Source organism: Cuculus canorus, chromosome 24 (assembly GCF_017976375.1).
Source record: "Cuculus canorus isolate bCucCan1 chromosome 24, bCucCan1.pri, whole genome shotgun sequence".
Lineage (NCBI taxonomy): Eukaryota > Metazoa > Chordata > Aves > Cuculiformes > Cuculidae > Cuculus > Cuculus canorus.
Genome location: NC_071424.1, coordinates 3061421 through 3079842, shown reverse-complemented (window position 1 = coordinate 3079842; position 18422 = coordinate 3061421). Strand labels below are relative to the sequence as shown.

Sequence of the window (18422 nt, the reverse complement as noted above, 5' to 3'; positions counted from 1 at the left end):
AATTAGAGAACCTCTCGGTCGTCTTGTGGAGGAACCCGCTACCTTTGAGCACTTTAAGGCTTTACACTGCTAACCAACTTGGCAGCTGGTTTTGATCAGGTCGTCCTGTGTCCAACGGAACCACACTTCCCCGTGTACTGATGCACTTACTATAATCGCATTGCCTTGGGAGCCGCCTTATACGGCGAGGCTGTCCTTGCTCTAGGAAGTTCTGTATTGCTGTTCACAATAAAAAGTACTATGGCGCTGGACTGCTGTTTCCATGTGTAGCTTCGGGGTGCCCAGGTACTGTGGAGAAATCTGTGGCACGCGCTAAATACGCAGAGTGTCAGCGATCGGCGGTTGTTAAACAGCCTCGCAGTGTTTCTGGATGTTAACGTGTGATCTGTATTTGACTTTCACTCTCCACTTTTATTGCTGCCCTTTCCGGTCATCAGAAGGAAAAGCCCTATCCCTTTCTCCTTCCCTGTCCTCTTCCTGCGTTTTGAGCACAGGTTTGGTTTCGGTGTGGCTTACGCTGTCTCCAGGTAACTTCATTTGTTCTGATCCTCACCAGGGTAGGAAAGAGCTGAAACACTATTTCAGATTCAACAAGAGCAAAGATGCTGTCTTCGTTCTGGGTGCATCTTTTTAATATCAATGATTACTGTTCTCTTTATAAGGGTCTCTAAAATATGTTACTCTATTATAAACCTTACTTTGTGCAATATTGTTTGTGTAGGCTTTTATATACATGTTAGCGCCTCAGTGTAGAGGTCAGTATTTTAAACTGGTAGGAAAATAATCCTTGGAAGATAGCACAGTGATTAGTTAGAGCCTGTGTTGCTCCTTACGTGTGTGTATGTGTTGTCTTTGGTACCAAAATGAGGACTAGGAAACATTTCAATTTAAATCTAATTAACAGATAGAAGTGGTAGTGACTCGTTTAGTAATCTGTGTAAATAAGGTGTTAGAATGGAGAGCTTTTATGATGCAAAGTAATGTGATTCCTGCAGGGGTGTGATTTGATCATAGCAGAAATTCACATGATGCGGGCTGGCTGTTCTCAGTGGGTTCTTTCCAGGAATTCCATAGTTTTAAGGATTGTGCGAAGGAAAATTCCTCGCAGGCAACAGTGGTTTTGGTTCACCCCTCACAGTCAGAGATCGCTGTAACCTGAGGGTGTTTGTTCCTTTTTAGGGAGCCTGCTAGTCTTCCAAGTGCCCATTTCCTTTCCGGTGTGTGCTGTTCGGGTGGTCGTGTCAGCAGGGGTGAACCCGTCAGGCAGCCGGGCCGCAACAGCCGGTGCTACAGGTGCCACCTGAGTCTGCAAACAGAACTGTAACAGCAGAACAGACTGGGAGCCCTGGGCTCTATCCTGCCTGGCTTACAGGGAAAGAGGAGATGGGAGGAAGGGAGTGCATTTGGAAGTCCTCTGGGAATTCTAACAGTGGGTTTCCAAATGGATAAAGAGAAGCCAACCAGAGTGGCTCAGGTTGTTTCCAAAGATATGGTTTTAGTGGAATCTGTGACCTGGAACACCAGAAAACACTCTGACTCCTCTTTGCGTGGGGGACAAGACTGATGGTGTCCTGGTCCCTCCACGTTCCCTTCAATTACTGACTTGCTGTCTAATGTCAGAGGTGAATACAGAAATCACGCATTGCTGACACTGTCCTGGTGTGCTTGAGGGACTGAGGGAGAGCAGAGCGAACCCTGTACAGCTGTAGTACCTGAGTATGGGATCGGTTTGGTGTGCTTTAACCCAGGGGAGTCCTGCTTGCAAACTGCGCTCAGTTCCGGGTGTACAGTGCGAGAGGGATTGCTGTCACGTCCAGCCGCTGCTGGAGTCGCACTGAAAACAACGGAGCAGAGTTAGAACAGTGCCTCAGTGTGTGGGATGCGAGTGTTTTCCAGAGCAAGACATGCAGGATGTGGATGTTTGAGCTCGAGTTGTTAGGAAGTGAAGCAGCAAGTTGAGGTCACTCGGTGTTTGCTGGGCAGAACAGGTTTCCAATGAGGTCCGAGTGTTTCCGATCTCTCCTGCGTTGAAGAGCTGACAGTTAGGATTTCCCTGTAAGGTTTCATGGGACAGCCGACAGGGTAGGATAGTCAGACCTGGCTGATTTTGGGGTGTTTCAGTCCAGGCAGTATGGGGCAGCTCAGGTACACATGTGCCAGTTGGCGCCTGTGCCTCCCACACCGCTGGGATGCGATAAGTGCCAGCCGGTAACCGGAGCGTGTTCCCACTGCGCTGCCAGCCCTGGGCTTCCATTCCCGGTACCGGGGGGGGGCTCTGCTGTGCGGGAAGGGCCCCGCCACGCGCACTGCGAGGGGGGAACAGCGGTGGCTTCGACTTTTCGTCCCCTTCGCGTGCTCCCCCGGGCCGGGACACGCGGGCAGCGCCTCGGGGAGGCTCCGTATCGCGCTGCGGCCCCCGTCCCGCTGTCTGTCCGTCCGTCTGTCAGCCCGGCCCGCCCGGGTGTCGCTGTACGGCGTTTTCCAATAAACTCTCTGCCTCTGTCCCTGCGCCCCGGCTGATCATTGACGGGAGGGGGGGTGGGGGTGCGGGGAGGAGGGCGGGGGCGATCGGCGTGCGGCTACCGCTGCCTGCGGGGCGGGGCAGGCGGCACAGTCGAGCGCCGGGCGCGCCGCGGTCGCCTGGGAAACAGCGGCCCAGGGCCTGCGCCGGGACGGGACTAGGCCTGGGCCTGCACGGGGCCTGCGCCGGTGCCGGGGGAGTGGGGCGGGGCCTAGGCCTGGGCCTGCATCGGTACCGGGGCGTAGGCCTACACGGGGCCTGCGCCGGTACCTGCACCTGGGCCTAGGCCTACTCTGGGGCCTGAGCCGGTGCCGGAACTGGGGCGGGGCCTGGATCTACTCTGCGATCTGAGCCGGTCCCGGTCCTGCGCCGGTCTCAGGCCTACACGAGGCCGGTGCTGGTCCTGGGGCCCTGGTCCGGTACCGGGGTGTGGGCCTAAGCCTGTGCCGGTACCGGAGCTGGTGCCGCCATGCGCTGCCGCGGCGCGGACGCCATCGCGTGGTACCAGCAGAAGGTGAGCGGGGCGCGGGCCGGGCGGGCGCGGGCCGGGCCGTGCCCCCAGCCCCTCCTCTCCTTGCAGATCGGCGCCTACGACCAGCAGATATGGGAGAAGGCGATCGAGCAGACCCAGATGAAGGTAACGGCGGCGGCCGGCGCCCCGCGGCCCGCCCGCCGCCCCCGCGCTCACCGCGCTCTCCTCTGGGCTCCGTAGGGGCTGCGGGCCAAGCCCAGGAAGAAGGGTCGCATCCAGCCCGATCTCATCGACGTGGACCTGATTCGAGGTGAGGGGCGCGGTGAGGATCCTGCCCGGTCCTGGGCCTTGCCACCCACCTGGGCCCCGGCACAAGGGGAGCCAAGCTCTGCGGAGCGGCTGGGGAGAGCAGAGCTGCAGTGCTGGGGAAGGGGCTGCTCCAGACGAGCTGGATGAGTGCCTGGAGTTGGGCTGCTGTCATCCTTCACAGCCACTCGCCAGGGCTTGGTCTCAGCCGAGGAGGGAGCTACAAGCGAGGAAACTCTTGCGATTCACAATTAATGGCTTGTTTGTTTTCCCCTTCAATCCCAAGGCTCTACGTTCGCCAAAGCCAAGCCTGAAATTCCCTGGACGTCGCTAACTCGGAAAGGAATTGTGAGAGTCGTGTTTTTCCCATTGTTCAGCCAGTGGTGGATACAGGTTACTTCCCAACGGATCTTCATGTGGCTCCTGGTGCTCTACGTTATGCAGGGTAAGGGATGGAAGCAGCCTGTGCTGCAGCCCTTTTCCTGCAGGGCATAGAACAGCGTTTTGTAGTCCATGATGATCGAAGGAGCCCTCTGGAGCACATCCAGTCCAGCCCCTTGCTAAAGTAGGGCCTTCTCCAGCAGGGTGCAAATTGAAAGCATAAGGATCCCATCCAGAACTTGTAGGATGTGGATTTTGAGATGTGCGGCACTGGGATTTGCAGGAATTCTGAACCGGAGCACAGTTAGGACAGAAGATCTGGGCCTTGCTCTGAATCTTTGCATTTGACGTGGTTTCTCCTTCCAGTCCTGGCAGTTGTGCTGTATTTCCTGGTGCCCATCGGGAGTGCGAGTGAGGTGGCGGGGCCGCTGTGCCTGATGCTGCTGATGGGAACCGTTCACTGCCAGATTGTGTCCACCCAGGCCAGCAGGTCTGCTGGGAGCAACGGGATGGGCAGGCGGAGGAGGTGAGCGGGCAACGGGCGCCTTTGCTGGCAGCAGAGCTTGTGGTGGAGTTAGCGGGTAAATAGCTTCTGGGTTTGTGCAAATACGTTGTTTAACCATAACTGCAAAAATCATAGAATCATGGAATGGTTTGAGTTGGAAGGGACCTCAAAGCCTATCCAGTTCCACTCCCCTGCCATGGGCAGGGACACCTCCCACTGGATCAGAGGGCTCAAAACCCCACCCAGCCTGGCCTTGAACACCTCCAGGGATGGGGAAATGAGTATTTTCAGTCTTGCTTCTTGTAACCTGCAGATTCGTTAGGCTGTCATGGGTCTGATTTAGTGTCAGCCAGACCTTTCTCCAATGTCACCTTTCACTGCGGTTTCTTTTGGTGGCAGGAGGAGGGCATCCTGCATGCGGAGGCAGCTTCGGAGTTCTGCAGGCCTGCTTGGTGCCCTGTTCTGGCTCGGCCTGCAGGGAATCCTTGTGTGGTTGAGAGCAGGGAAATGGTGATGGAGATGGCTGGGGGGATTCCTGCTGGTAATCTGTGCTCGTGGGAGGTGTTAGGGTTCATCTACCGTATGTTTAACTGTGAGAGCTGAGCTCGGTTTAAACATTGACGCAATGTCTCTGAATGGAGGGTGATGGAAAGGGATGGAGTTTTGCTTCCGTTAGGTTGCTACCTGAAGATTTTGTTCGGATTTTGCCTATGGCATCCTTTCCTCGTGGTGCAGCAATGGAATCTGTTTCATTTGGAAATAGGCATTTAAGAACAGCAGCAGCCTCTCAAAGACTGTTCACATCCAATTCAGAGTATTCACAAGTACCTTGCTGTGCAAATGTAATTCTCCTCTTTCTAAAATCCAGGAAGTTACGCAAGCCTGTGGGTGTTGATGGGAGCAGCTGGTCTTCTCCTGACAAGAGCAGTAAAGAAGAGCAGTTGGAGTCTGTATCCGTTCTTCGCAGCTTGCTCAGCATGCTGTTCCGGAGGAGGTGGGTGATCTTCCCTGGGAATGGTGTGTTTGGGACGGCACTGCCAACCTGCTCTCTGGAAAAAACAGGCAGAATGCATGCTGTCACTGACATCCCCAAGCTCTGCCAGCAGTTCTTTCTGAACCAAGAACACTCCTGGTGCTGTTGGAGGCTGATTCCTTGAGAATCGTTAGTATGTCTGTATTGGGAGACTGTGCCGTGGCTCACCCCACAGCTAAAGCCGAGTGTTGGCTGAGCAGCAGGAGATGTCAGAGCTTATGTTTATTTATCAGAGAAGTGACCTTGCTTGGATGTGTGAGCTCACATTCTACTACGTTTTACCTGATTTCCAGCAGCAATTGTGCCTTCTGGTTTAAGCTGCTCCAATACTCACCCAGCTTTTACTAAAAGGAACTTGGGAAAAGGAGGAAAGATCTTTTGGGATAATATTTTGTTTGTCTTCTGCTGTTTCCTGAGGAGTTGTTGTACCTGTATGGCAAAACGAGAGGGATTGTGACAGTTTCCTCAAAGAGTTTTTCTCTCTCATTAAGGCATTTCATTGTATTTTCTCTTGCAGGATTAGAAGAGTAAAGTCGGTAGCTGAGAAGGGGACTGAGACAGAAAACAGTGTGAACGCTGTGGATAATGGCATTAAGCACAGACTGGAATACAGGCTGCTACACGCCAAAGAGAAAACCAAGCTTTCTGATGGGGAAAAGAGCCACCAGGTACTGCCAGAAAGAGCCTTTCAAAGTTGTAGATTTCAGAAAACTTTCAGGGGTCCCTTTTGAGGCTCCCCTGGGTCAGTGAGGTGGGGGCTCCCATCTGAAGAGGTCTGGAATATGTAGAACGCTTGGTACTGTGTCATCCCACCTCCGCTGTTTCTGGGTGACTGGGTAGGAGCAGAGCTAGGAGTACAGGAGACTCTTCCTGCTTTGGGGTGTGCTAGCCACCAGCTTATAGATACCTCTGCTTTCGTGGGCGTAGAGTTGCTAATAAGAGGTAGCCAAGAGCTGCTGCTGCCTCTTCCTTGTCCCGCCCTTGCCCCAAATCCAGCTCCACCCACCCAGGATTCATAGAATCATAGAACAGTTTAGGTTGAAGGGGACCTTAAAGATCATCTACTTCCAACCCCATGGCAGGGACATCCCACTAAATCAGGCTGCCCGAAGCCCATCCAACCTGGCCTTGAAGAGGATTCCCTCTCTGTACCCCGTTGCAAGGCAGGCTTGGGGTAGGGGGTTAACGTTTTTGATCTCTGTGGTGCTGAGTTTCTGCCTGTCCTGTGGCGATCGACTCTTCAGTTTGGTGCAGTTCAGGCTGACCCTTTCTCTGCGCCTCAGTCTTACCGTGACTGCTCTGTTTCTAGGACGACCGCACGAGCAGAGCTGGTGCTTCTGACGAGCTGTCGAGTGAGGAGGATGCTGAAGCAATGGCACAAAGGATCTTGTTACGCCAGACTGTAGAAGGGGTGTCCAGTGACAATAGCTATGAAGAGAAGAAAAGGAGGCCTCTCGCCTCTCTCAACCAGGCTGTCTCACAGGTACTCACATGAGATTTGTGTAGTTTCCCACCTAGTTCCCTGCTATGGATAAGAGGAGGTTTTCCTTTGCCTTTGGCAGGTCAAACAAGCCCTTAAGGGTGCCAGAGACTCCGACAGTGTGGTGGAATCTGAACTAGAATCCACATTGTGCAGTCAGGTACGGTCATAAATTCAAGGGACAGAGCTTTGCCAAACCCGAGCAGCACCAGGGGTATCCTCCTCGTTAGAACAGACCGTAATCAAACAGTGGTGCTTTGGGGTCTGTGGGTGTCAGGTGTGGCCCCTTTCCTTGTAAGCAAACCTTGCTTAGAGGTGTGAGAATAGCAAACCAAACCACCTGCCAGTCACTGTTGGCAGTATAATCTGGTCTGACCTGCCTCTAACAGCTCGCCTTGACTTGCTATGATTGCTCCTGTGGCTCGGGAGGCAGCGCTGTAGCTTTTATGCTTATAAACTTTGATTTTCAAATGAAGAAATAGATCTGTTCTGTGATATATACTCATTCACTTCATTATTCTTGCCCCTGCCACTCCCTCCATCTGAAAATAGAAATAAAATATATGGATATTGAATTATAACCATAAAAATCTATCCATAAATATAAAATATGAATGAAAGCTTGAAGCAGAACATGCAAAGCCCAGGAAACTTTTGCATTAGAATGAGTAAGTCCATTTTTATTGTATAAAGCTGGGAACAGAGGTGGGGAACTCCGTGGCACTTCTTGTAGCAGTGCTGGCTGCAGAACCTGTCCCTGGGAATTTGTTGTCTGCAGGAGTTTGTGTTGGCATGGGGGACGCTGAAGCGGATTCAGCCGATTGCTGGGGGGAGGCAACGGGGGGTTCCACAAATCGGGAGTGGGGCCGTGCTATGTTGATTTTGCTCCTTGTTGAAGGACTCGTGGTCCTGCATCAGTACGGGATCCCGGAGCTGTAGCATGACCCGGAGAGACTCGGAAAGCACTCGCCATGACTCAGAGACTGAGGATATGCTTTGGGATGATCTGCTCCATGGGCCGGAGTGCCGCTCCTCCTGCACCAGCGACAGTGAGGAGGTGGATGTCAGAGGTACCAGACGGGATTTGAAAGAAGACGTTTTCCAGCAGGTTTGTTGGTTTCTACCATTCTCATCGCTGAGAATACAATGAAAGATTTATGCCCTGCACCCTCTTTTTCCCTCTATTTCTGGTGCCCCTCTTCCCCCCCCATCTGCCCTAATAACGTGAAAGACACGTCTGACCACGATTGGTGTAATGGGAGTGACCTAATGCTGGGTGAGCCCCTTCTGCCAACTCTGCTCATCACACGGAACTCTGGAATGATCTAAACTCTGGAATGATCTAAATTCTGGAATGATCAACTCCCTCCTCCCCGTGGTGTTACCTGGGCCACTGCTAATCTCAAACCAAAAGCATCACCAATTTGGAATCAGTCTCTCTATCAAAAAGGCATTCTTTAATAGCGGTGGATGAGACACCTTCTGCGTTCTTTTTTCTTTTCTAGAACCATTTGTTTTGGCTGCAGAACACCAGTCCAGCATCCGCAAAAGTGAGTGCACTGATCTGGGAGGGGAACGACTGTAAGAAGGTGGACATGTCTGTGCTGGAGATCAGCGGGATTATCATGAGCAGGGTAAGAGGGCTGTCAGACACTGCAGCCTCTCCCTTGGCTTTATAAACAACCACCCAAACTGGAAGATAGCTCTACAGGCACGCGTGAAGTGCAGGATAACTCTTGTCCCTCCCTAACTGCAAATACATTGTCCCTCCCGACTGTCCTTACGTAAAAGCGGCACAACCCCAGCTTCAGGCGGCACTGCTGAAGGCGAGCACGGGCTGGTTGTGGCTGGCCCTGGCCCTGCCGTGTGCCGAAGGTGGTGGTTCTGTTATTCATTGACCGGTGGTTGTTGGTTTTAGACTGACGTGGGTGGAATTACTTTGGGCTGTGTCCTCTGAAGGGAACTGAATGTGTGATTGCACTGACGCTGCCACAACAGCATTGCCTTCTCCTCAATGCAAAACCCAGGTAATCATCCTGGTTTTGTTCCTGCTTGCCAGGTTAATGCCTACCAGCAAGGCGTGGGTTATCAAATGCTGGGAAACATCATCACCATTGGATTAGCATTCCTACCATTCCTCTACAGACTCTTCCGCATGGATAACCTGGAGCAGCTGTGCTCCATTTCTCTAAAGGAGCTTTTGCACATCTTTTGTGGAGCACCTGCTAGCACCCTGGCCATTGTTTTGTCTGCTATCAACTTCCTGGAGAGGCTTTGCTTAACCTGGATGTTCTTCTTCATGATGTGTGTGGCTGAGAGAACATACAAGCAGGTGGGTTTAAATGCACCAGGCCTTCCTCGCACCCTGGGGCGCGTGTCTGGCCAAAGCCGCGCTGCCTGCTGCTGAGGATGTCAGTCAGACAAGCGTGTTTAGACGACCCGAAGGGCTGAGGCTGGAGAGGTGTGCAAGGGATTTGGGAAGGGAGTCTGGAAAGGCTCCTGTTCATCTGTCACAAACTGAAACCTGCCAGTACCCTTCCCTCACCCAAGGGAAAAAGAACCTTTAACACCTGGAAATGGACATCTGGAGGCAAATGATTCAGCGTGGAGCTGTTCGTGAAGACCAAAAAGCCTCCTTAGTCGGCCTGTTCCAAAGCAGAGCATCGGCTGGCTGCATCCCGTTCCCTCTCTGGCAACTGCGGGTGGCAGCGTTGCCTGAGCAGCTGCCAGTGTCGCATCACTGCTCCGGGCAGAGCGCTGGGGCCGAGCTCATGGAGCAGCTGCTGTTCCACCGCTGCCTCGCACACAGTGACGACTGGTACTAACCCAAGAGGCCGTGAGCCTCCCCAGCGTGCCACAGGCTTGTCTTTTCTGCTATTACCCCAAGCAATCACACAGAATCCGTTTTGATTTAGACTAATTCAAGGCTAATTCCAGAAGCTTTTAGCCAACACCCTCAGACAAATGGTGTGAATTCTGGGGTTGTCCTGTACAGGGACAGGAGATGGACTTGATCCTTGTTGTGTCCCTTCCAATTCAGGTCATTCTTTGATTCTAATTTATGTCTGTGCGTTTCTTTGATTTGCAGAGGTTTCTGTTTGCCAAGCTGTTCAGTCACATTACATCTGCTCGGAAAGCCAGGAAATACGAAATCCCTCACTTCAGACTAAAGAAGGTAGAGAACATTAAGATCTGGTTGTCCCTTCGTTCCTATCTGAAGGTGAGTCTGATTGCAGGTTATCACGGAGGGTGCCACCAGGTCTGCAGGCGCCTGGGCTGTTCCTCGGTGCTGCCTGCCGTTCCGGCCAGCGTTGCCTGACTTGGGAAACGGTGCTGCGTGGTGAGCCTCAGCCTCCCAGCTCTGCGGCCAGGCCTCTGACCCGACTCCGTGTCTTTGTTTCCGCAGAGGCGAGGTCCCCAGCGATCTGTGGATGTAGTCGTATCGTCTGTCTTCTTACTGGCCCTTTCCATTGCTTTTATTTGCTGTGCACAGGTGAGGTTTAACCTTTCTTTTTAAAAAGAAGTAGGGGAAGCCCCCGAACTCCTGGGGGTTTCTCTTTTGCCAGCCTACAAAGCACTAGAGCTGTAGCAGTTTGTCTCCAAACAGGGAGTGGTTTGTGTTTATCAAAAGCTTTGTAATGTTTAATTGGCAATAGTTATTAATTCTCTGTTTGCAGTGGAAAGTCTGAGTTTCTATACTTGTTAGGGAGATTTCAGGACATGCACAGGCTTTGCACAAAGGAACGGACTCTGCCCGAGCTCCTCGTGTTCACAGGGTGTTTTGTTTGCAAGGGCTGATGGCAGCACCCTCTTTAACCACTGGTGTTGAAAAGCAGGCCAACAACTCTTACTGCTGCCTCTTAATCCTTTGCTAAACCTTCTTTTCCAGTAAGCGGTGCTGCGGGAGTGGTTTGGGCTCCTTAGTCATGAATCTCCCACCAAAAACCAGCGCTTGGGGATGTTCCTGATCCCGTGACCAAGCAGTCATGGTAGCAGGAAGCCTCCCGGCTGGTGGCTGCTGCCCTCCCGGCTGTGCCAGCTGTTTAAGCCTCTGGAGGAGGGGGTGGCGATCCGTGTCGTGCTACGTTTGCCCAGTGAGGCCACACTGGGAAAGGCAGCGTAGGCTTAGCGAGGTCTGGGCTGTCCCTGGGGCCAGCACGCGTGGGAGGAAAGGCATGGCACTGCCTGGTAAGTGGGGACAGGGAGGAAAGAGAAAGAACAAGCAGCCTTTCCTAAGCAAAAAGACGAAAACTAAAATTCCAAGCTCAAGCCAGGTTAGAAACAAGACTTTTTACTTTACCCCCGTTACCGGAGTGAGTTACATGTCAAGGGGAACACTGTCAGTAGCCCCAGAGAACAGCTGAACGCTTGGCAGAGGAGCAAGGGTTTTGCACTGTCCCAAGAACAGGCACGTCACTTGTCAGTGACACTGGTGCTTTTTTTCCCAATACAGGTTCTCAAGGGTCACAAAACATTCCTGAATGCGGCTTACAACTGGGAGTTCCTGATCTGGGAGGCAGCGCTGCTTCTCTTTTTGCTACGGCTGGCATCTTTGGGCTCAGAAACCAACAAGAAATACAGCAATATTTCCATCTTGCTCACTGAGCAGGTAGCTCCGTTCCCCTTTATTCTCTGCTTGGATAGTAATGATTACATTTCAAACCAGCTGCCAAAATACTGGAGTCAGATTTTGAACTTTAGGAACCGGCCCCTGTGCTGGACGGAAGGCACAGTGCACAGTGGGGAGGGCCGAGCTGTTAAAACGTTTGGGCAGATTCAAGTTCAGTATTATTTTTCTCTGGGATAACATGTTAGTTGGGTCAGTTGGAGAAAGAATGCTGTTATTCCTGCGACATTCCTGCCTGCAGATGCATCAGCCCTTTGGGAGGGACAGCAGAAAGCAGAAAGTGGCTCTGATTTCCCTGAGTTTGAACTGAGCTGGGGGCTGGTGCTGGCACATTAACATCTGTGCTGTCTCTCTGGCACAGATAAACCTGTACCTGAAGATGGAGAAGAAGCCAAACAAGAAGGAGCAGCTCTCCCTAGTGAACAATGTTTTGAAACTCTCGACAAAGCTCCTGAAGGTGAGCTCCTCCCCCTGAGAACCCCCCGCTGCTCAGTTTTAGGGAAGCAACGGCTATTGGCTTTGCTCTTCCCATTTCTCTCATCTCTTGACAAGGTGAGGGAGTTCTCACAGAGCTTTTTCTGTGCTGCTGTAACCGTAGCACAGGATCAAGCGGTGCAAGGCCTCCGTGGTTAATTAGTGCTGCAAACATTTGATTAGTAGCGGCTTACTGCAGTTTAGAGAAGTGAGAGGAGAGGTGGGTATGAACACCATGTGTCTCCTTCCTGCTGGAATCTCGGTTCCCCTCAGCAGTTCCGATGCTGAAGCTTAGTGACAGCAGCAGAGTTTTGGGAAAAGAGTGAGTGCAGTCACATGAAGGAGTCTGGACAATCCTCAGCCTGCTGAGCCAGGCTCTTGTTCCAGTTTTGCTGCAACGGAGCCTTGCGATTCCACACGGCTGTTGGAAACTGTGAGGCCTGAAATGGAGTGGGAATTTCTGTACCTACACTTAGGAGAGGCTACAGGAGCAGCAATGGCTGCCAGGGCACCCACGTGGAGCCCCAAGTCAGAGGATTAATTCCTGCTACGGTCAAACACTAACAGAGTTTTGTTTCCCCTCCTTCACTGCAGGAACTGGACACCCCCTTCCGGCTGTATGGGCTGACCATGAACCCGCTGATCTACAATATAACGCGTGTGGTGATACTCTCGGCTGTCTCGGGTGTTATAAGTGACCTTCTGGGATTCAATATCAGGGTACGTATCCCTCCTACAGAAACACACAGGGTCACTGGAGTACCCGGCACCCACCCCAGCAGAAAGGTTGTGCGTCTGGCAGCTCAGGCCTGACTGCTGGATGAATCCCCGTCTCCCTGAGCCAGGTCTGGGGGGAAATTCCAACCCCATTCAGGTCTGCAGAGACTATTTAAAGCTGTTAGAGTCCTGCATTCCTTCCGTTTGGACTGAAGACACAGCCCTCCTGTGGCTCACACTTAGTTGGAACTCACTGAGCAGAGTGGTCGAGGGGACAGAGTCTTTCCTGCCAGTGAAAAGTACTCAGAGCTGTGGTTTTTGGAGCGGCGCTCACTCTGTGTCTCTTTTCAGTTATGGAAAATCAAACCGTGAACTGATCGCCATCGGTACAGCCCTCCCCACCGGAAAGACGGCCAAGAGGGACAACCATGTGCTCAGGCAAAGCGCAGAGGTGCTCTCAAACTGCAGAGGTAGCAGATCCTCGGCGTGCGTGTGGCGAGCTCCCCTCTGTTGTACACGGGCAGAGGAAGCCAGGCTCGGCAGCATGGCCACGCCGTGGCACGCACTGCATGGAACGGGGGTTACCCCCAGGCACTGAACATGCGAGAGCCGCACGCAGCGTGGACATCACCCACAAAAAGCCACGCGAAGGCTGACCCGAGGGACCCCTGGGGATTGCTGTGGGTGCGTTTTGCATGTGCCAGGCGAAGCGCCAGCCCCCGCCGTGGCGGGTGGCACCGTCCCTGCTCAGAGCGCTCTCCAGCTCCACTGAAAGTTGCCAGTTCGTGCATCCTGAGCACCGCTCAGCCTGATAACGCCGAGAGGCATTTATCAGACCTGCTGATGAGTATTTCTTGTCTTAAAAGCTCAGTGTGCTCCAGGTATTTCCTTTTTCCCCTGACCTCTGGCAGGATGGCCAAGCTCTGCCTCCCTCCCTGCTGCCAGTCAAGCAGCCGAATGCTTTGTGCTGGCTGCTGCAGGCCGGGCCTCCTTCGGGTCTGCAAAATGAGTTACAGAACACCCTCATGCCACAACTGACGGGAAAGTTGAATGCTTTGCTGCCTTTCTTTCCCACCCTGGTTACGCTTAGCCTGGGCTCTCTCCGCTTTCCCTGAGAACCAGCTTTGCTCCGTGGGGGCGGCTGCAGTCCCTGAGGCAGAACCCTGCTGCAGGAACCAGCTCTGTGGATGCGAGACGACAGAGATGTCCTCGCCCAGGAGGATTTGGGGGTTCAGAAAGGGCACGGGAGGGAAACAGAACATTCCACAGCTGCCTGCCAAACTCCCGTTTACTCACCAAACCCCCCGCTGTCTTCTATTTATTAGTAATAAAAAAGCAGAACCGGAGGGACGTTTCATAGCTTCATTCTGTCACTGAGGGGAAGGAGAATAAGAATTTCTGGTAGTAAATAGTTTACAGCTATTTTCTGTACAAGGGGGAGGTGCAGGATGTAAAAGGCAATGACAATTTTATATATCAAAATGTACAAATAAACCTACAGAACAGGTATTTCATCATTAACAGCGGCTTCTACGTGACTTGATGGATTTTAAATACCTCTTAGGAACATTTCTTATTGGAATAGGGAGTCAAGGAAGTGTCCAGCAATGAATTCCATTTGTTTTCCAGCCAAATGTGGGATCTGTGGGTGAAACTTGGGTCAGGGAGGAGCTGTGTGATGCTTCACAGCGCTGGAGGTCGGCGGCAGATCTGTTCCGTACAGCGCAGAACCAACAGGCTGTGAACTGGGGTTTCTTTTTAATATCTATATAAAAAATAACGAGCGATTTACAGGTCTCTCTCTCGTCAGAACCGCAGAGAATGTATAAAGGTGCTGTACATATACAAACATTTACACCCAGTACATCCATACGCTGCTCCGCACTGCTCAGCATCCGACAGTCAGTACAGAAACAAGTTCCATGGAAGGAGAACTCACAGCCAGGTGAGACACCAACTCAGATCACAACGCATCGAAAAGACATCGGGGTCGTCGATGAGGGGAAATCCTTTCAGCAGTGCCGGTTCCTCGCACTATCCAGCCTTTGGATTGGGAGGGCAGTTGGTGGGCTTGGTCAACAGCTACAGCGGCTACCGTTAGGGGTCCAACACGGTCGCAGTCCAGTCCATCCCAGGGAGTGTTCGTACACGTGCTACACACCAATCGCAGCGGATCATCCCGTGCCAGCAGCAGAGCATGGCTCAGATCTGCATTAAAGCCCATTTAATTTTCAGAGTCTCTCTTTCTTTGAAAAGCCATTGGAGTGGTCCCTTGTGCTCCAACAGCAACGAATCTGCCTAGAACTGCTCCCTGTGGTTTGCTGAGTGTTAAAAACATCCCATGTTTACAGCCAAAATGAGATTTTCATTCATTCGCTATCAGTTTAACGTGGGTAAAGCTTGGCCTTTCCCACTTCCTCCTGTTGCAAATGGGAGCCAGGGGCTCCTTTTCCCACGTCTTTGCAGTCATTAAAAACCTGACGTGTCCGGAAATCATCCCTAAAACTATGGATAAACCAAACCCTTCCATGTGTGGAGGCTGCTGCTCTTGCAGCTCCTGGGCCGGCCTGGCGGTCGGGCTCTGGGTCACAATCCTCCCTTTAACACAGGTGTGTTACAGCCCAAGGAGTCGATACTGATACCTTATGTACGGTCCTGTTCAGCACAGAGCACGCGTCGAAGTAAAATACAGGAGACTTCTACCACACACAGGCAGGAACCACATTCAGGAGCTGCTACGGCCGCTGGTTCTATCCTACAGCTCCGCTGAGGTCTCCACGGAGGGAAAAGTCCGACTCCTAAACCAGCGTTAAATAATGAAAGGTGAGATCAGGGCTGAACTCAGGGCTGCCCTCAGCGCTTGTGCTTCCAGAGGATGCCAGGGATGAGAGAGCGCCAGGAGGGAGCCAGAGGAATTCTGTTCTTCACAGAACCCAGAATTCCCTCTTTGCTGACAGACGTTGCTGACGGCTGTTATCAGCATCCTTAGGAATCGAGAAGATAAAGCAATTTTGCTGTGTTGGACCAAAAGCAAAATTACCAAACATCAATGATGTCAAACAGAATTTTTTATCCACACAATTTTGTATTGGGTATAAAAACATAAGAAAAGCATCAACCGAACGGCATCGGTGGTTCATCTGCTGCCCTGGAACCAGCAGAGCCTCCTCACCAGTGAGAACGTGGGCTTCCATCTGTAAACATGCAGCATGCGCTGAGAAAATAACCATTCCAAAGCCAACCCTGCTGTTCCGAGGACTGGGATACACGTGAGGAGAGCTGGACCGACCGGACACAGGAGATACCTTGGCACAAGGACAAGATGCGAGTCGGGATCGCATTGGCAATACAGGCATTAAATAACTTTGTTCAGAATCTCACAAACACGATCAGGGAAAGCTGTAGCAGCGCAACGTGGGGAGCAGCGGGGACAGCAGCATACGGAGGATTCCATTATAGCAATCCAAAAGGTCCTTCATGCAGCTCGGATAATTTAAGAATGAATCCGATACTTCCTGCCCTCGAACCAGTGTCTGAAAACCAACAGCCTCGTGGAAAGCAACGGCGCTTTCCGTGACCGTGATTAGAAACCTGATTCAAATGAGTTCTAGGAAAGGTGCCGGTCAAACCCGTTTTTCTGCCACGCCTGCTGCCTGGGTGACTTTACAGGTGCCCGGCACCCTCCACGGCCCGGGCGTTATCGGTGTTTTCCTGACTGGAGAACTGCTCTCGGATTTGGAAATCCTATCCTCTTTGGTTTCGCTGGGCAGCTCCATGTGTCTCTCACCATAGTGTCTGTTCAGAGTAACAGTCTCCTGCGTTTCTGGCCACCTTTGCTTTTCCATGGAAAGCAGTGGAATATTGGAAAGACTGGAAGTTTTGAATCTGCTGGAACTCGGCTCTCCAGAGCTTGTTTTTTTTAGTTTTTCACCTTCGGGCGTGTTTCTCCTGGAGTCACTGAACAGAAGAGGATTCCCATCAAATGCTGTGTGCTGTCGCTCTGCAGACCACCCTTCCATCTTCCCCCAACTCTTCTGCTTTGGGTCTTTCCTGGTGGCTCCTGGTTTACCATTTCCACCTCTCAACTGCTCACCAGCTGCTTTATCATCACCCGTTGTTCTGTCTAGGTATTCTTGTGACCTGCCTACCGTCTCGACGCTTCCGTGCTTACCGAGATGCTTCTGGGGACTGGCAGACCTCCCGTGATTCCCACTGGAAAACTCCCTTTTGTTGCTATTGTTCACGCCTGGTTCTGTGGTTTTACTCTCGCTCTGTCTGGAACTGTCGGGTTTATAGGAGAGATCGCTGTAGGTTCTGTCAGGATCCCCTTTCCTGGGGCTGTGGAATCCGCTGTGAGGGGGTCCTTCGGCAGCCACCAGCTTTTCCAGACTGGCAGATCCATCTCTTCTGGTCCCTGTTTCCAAACTCCCTTTTGCCATTTCAAACCCTGGACTGGAGGGCTGTTCCCACCGGTTCTTTGTTCTCCAGAGAGAAGATTGAGGCTTCCCTTCCCACTGGGTTTCAGTTAAAGTGCTTCTCTTCTCAGGCACAGTGTTCTTCGCTTGTTCCAGTTTCTCAGACAGCAAAGCTCTCGGTAAAGCTTCTCCTGCCACTGGTAGGTAACAGACTTCGGATGGGGAAGCAGGATGTGAGGATGAAGATAATGGTGACTGTTCTTCATATATGACAGTTGACAAAGATGGATTAGAACTATCCCAATCACCTGGAAGCGAACAGTGAGAGATTTCACTCAATGACTTCAAAAAAATCCCCCCAATCGCTGTTATTTCAGATCACGCGCACGACTGAGCTGCTTTGGGGGTTACACAAACCCTCCCATTTAAAGGAGATCCTACAGCGGCGCGCGCTCAGCGTCTCATTTAGTCAGATTTCTGTATCGTGGTGTTCTGTAGGGACAGGGATGTGATTTTGGAAAAGCTTGTGTTGAGAACGCTGGCAGATTCGGGGCGAGCGGCTGTGTCGGCTTCAGAGCCCACAGAGCACAACCACAGTGCGGAGCGTAAGAAAAACAAACAGACCGAAGCGGTTACGCGAAAAGAAAACTGGAAAAACAGCGGAAAGCTGAGGTTATTCATAGCTTTGCGTTTAACAATAGGAAGAGAAGAAACACGAGACATGCAGATTTTTACCAAGTCTTTAAGGAAAAACCAAGAAAAGCACTGAAAGCCCTTAGTGCTGCTCAGGTTTCACGTAGGGACACAGGCTGGAAGGAGCCAAACCTGAAGGAGGAAGAGAAAAAGCCCAGAGCTACAATACCAAAATCAGAGTACAGCGACCGAGATTCCCATGAGAAACATAAACCCAACAGCCAGACAAGAGCAACGAGCGTTCCCCTCTCAGCGCTGATCTAATCTGAGGCGTCTAACCCACCCTCTGGCCCCAAGGCTGGAGCAGCCTGGCCCCGGAGGCTCCTTCAGGCTCTTTTAGGATTCCATCTTCTCCCTCAGACTCGGGAGACTTCTGTGAGCAAAGTACCAGGAGCAATTCCAGGTAACGGCTGCGCTGCCCTCCTGGATCGGACAAACCCTGTTTGGTGCTGCTGGAACCGAACCAGGCTGGAACAGCTTTGGCAAGGAGAGCGGGAGCTGCCCTCGCGCCGCCTCCCTCTTCTCCAGCTCATAAATGCTGGTGTTCAAGAGGACCTCGGCAGAAGCCCATCGGAACCCGGAGAAGGCTGTATTTAACTTTCCCCCTTAATGATAAGGTAGTTCAGTGGGAGAGACACAGGCGGGCAGCCAGGAATCCCGCAGGATGGCACAGCGCAGGCCCCGGATGGGCCATGTCCGCGCCGTGCACCAATTCACCAACCGCGCCATGCTGCGCAGGATGGAGCAGCGAGATGGGCAGGGCCATGTCCCAGCTCTCTGGAGGAAAGAAATGTGCTC

The 18422-nt window shown here is 52.2% G+C and overlaps 2 protein-coding genes across 9 annotated transcripts in view; one reads left to right on the top strand and one right to left on the bottom strand.

Moving 5' to 3' along the window:
- The first annotated feature begins 2608 nt into the window (after window positions 1-2608).
- Window positions 2609-16109, top strand: PHTF1 (putative homeodomain transcription factor 1). Of its 3 annotated transcripts, XM_054087281.1 has the most exons (18): window positions 2609-3035; window positions 3102-3158; window positions 3234-3303; window positions 3586-3744; window positions 4047-4206; window positions 5054-5179; window positions 5736-5886; window positions 6528-6701; window positions 6781-6858; window positions 7597-7806; window positions 8204-8332; window positions 8758-9030; window positions 9787-9918; window positions 10105-10191; window positions 11152-11307; window positions 11687-11782; window positions 12394-12519; window positions 12868-16109. In XM_054087281.1, the coding sequence occupies exons 1-18, from the start codon at window positions 2991-2993 to the stop codon at window positions 12886-12888; spliced, it is 2250 nt and encodes a 749-aa protein (XP_053943256.1). In that variant the 5' UTR covers window positions 2609-2990; the 3' UTR covers window positions 12889-16109. The 3 variants fall into 3 exon arrangements, with proteins under 3 accessions (XP_053943256.1, XP_053943257.1, XP_053943255.1); XM_054087282.1 differs by lacking the exon at window positions 3102-3158; XM_054087280.1 differs by having other exon boundaries at window positions 2609-3158.
- MAGI3 (membrane associated guanylate kinase, WW and PDZ domain containing 3) overlaps window positions 13601-18422 on the bottom strand; it is a 61161-nt gene continuing 56339 nt past the window's right edge. For 5 of the 6 annotated variants that reach the window (XM_054087273.1, XM_054087274.1, XM_054087277.1 and 2 more), the window contains one exon: window positions 13601-17239. In XM_054087273.1, the coding sequence (XP_053943248.1) occupies window positions 16140-17239 (1100 nt within the window). In that variant the 3' untranslated portion in view covers window positions 13601-16139. Of the gene's footprint in view, window positions 17240-17666; window positions 17757-18422 lie in introns of all 6 variants that reach the window. The other variant, XM_054087279.1, reaches the window with a different exon arrangement.

Coding starts and splice junctions, on each gene's coding strand:
- PHTF1 (XM_054087280.1), top strand. CDS start 2,991: ATGCGCTGCCGCGGCGCGGACGCCATCGCGTGGTACCAGCAGAAGGTG. Junction 3,745..4,046: donor GGTGCTCTACGTTATGCAGG/GTAAGGGATGGA, acceptor TTCTCCTTCCAG/TCCTGGCAGTTGTGCTGTAT. Junction 10,192..11,151: donor CTTTTATTTGCTGTGCACAG/GTGAGGTTTAAC, acceptor TTCCCAATACAG/GTTCTCAAGGGTCACAAAAC.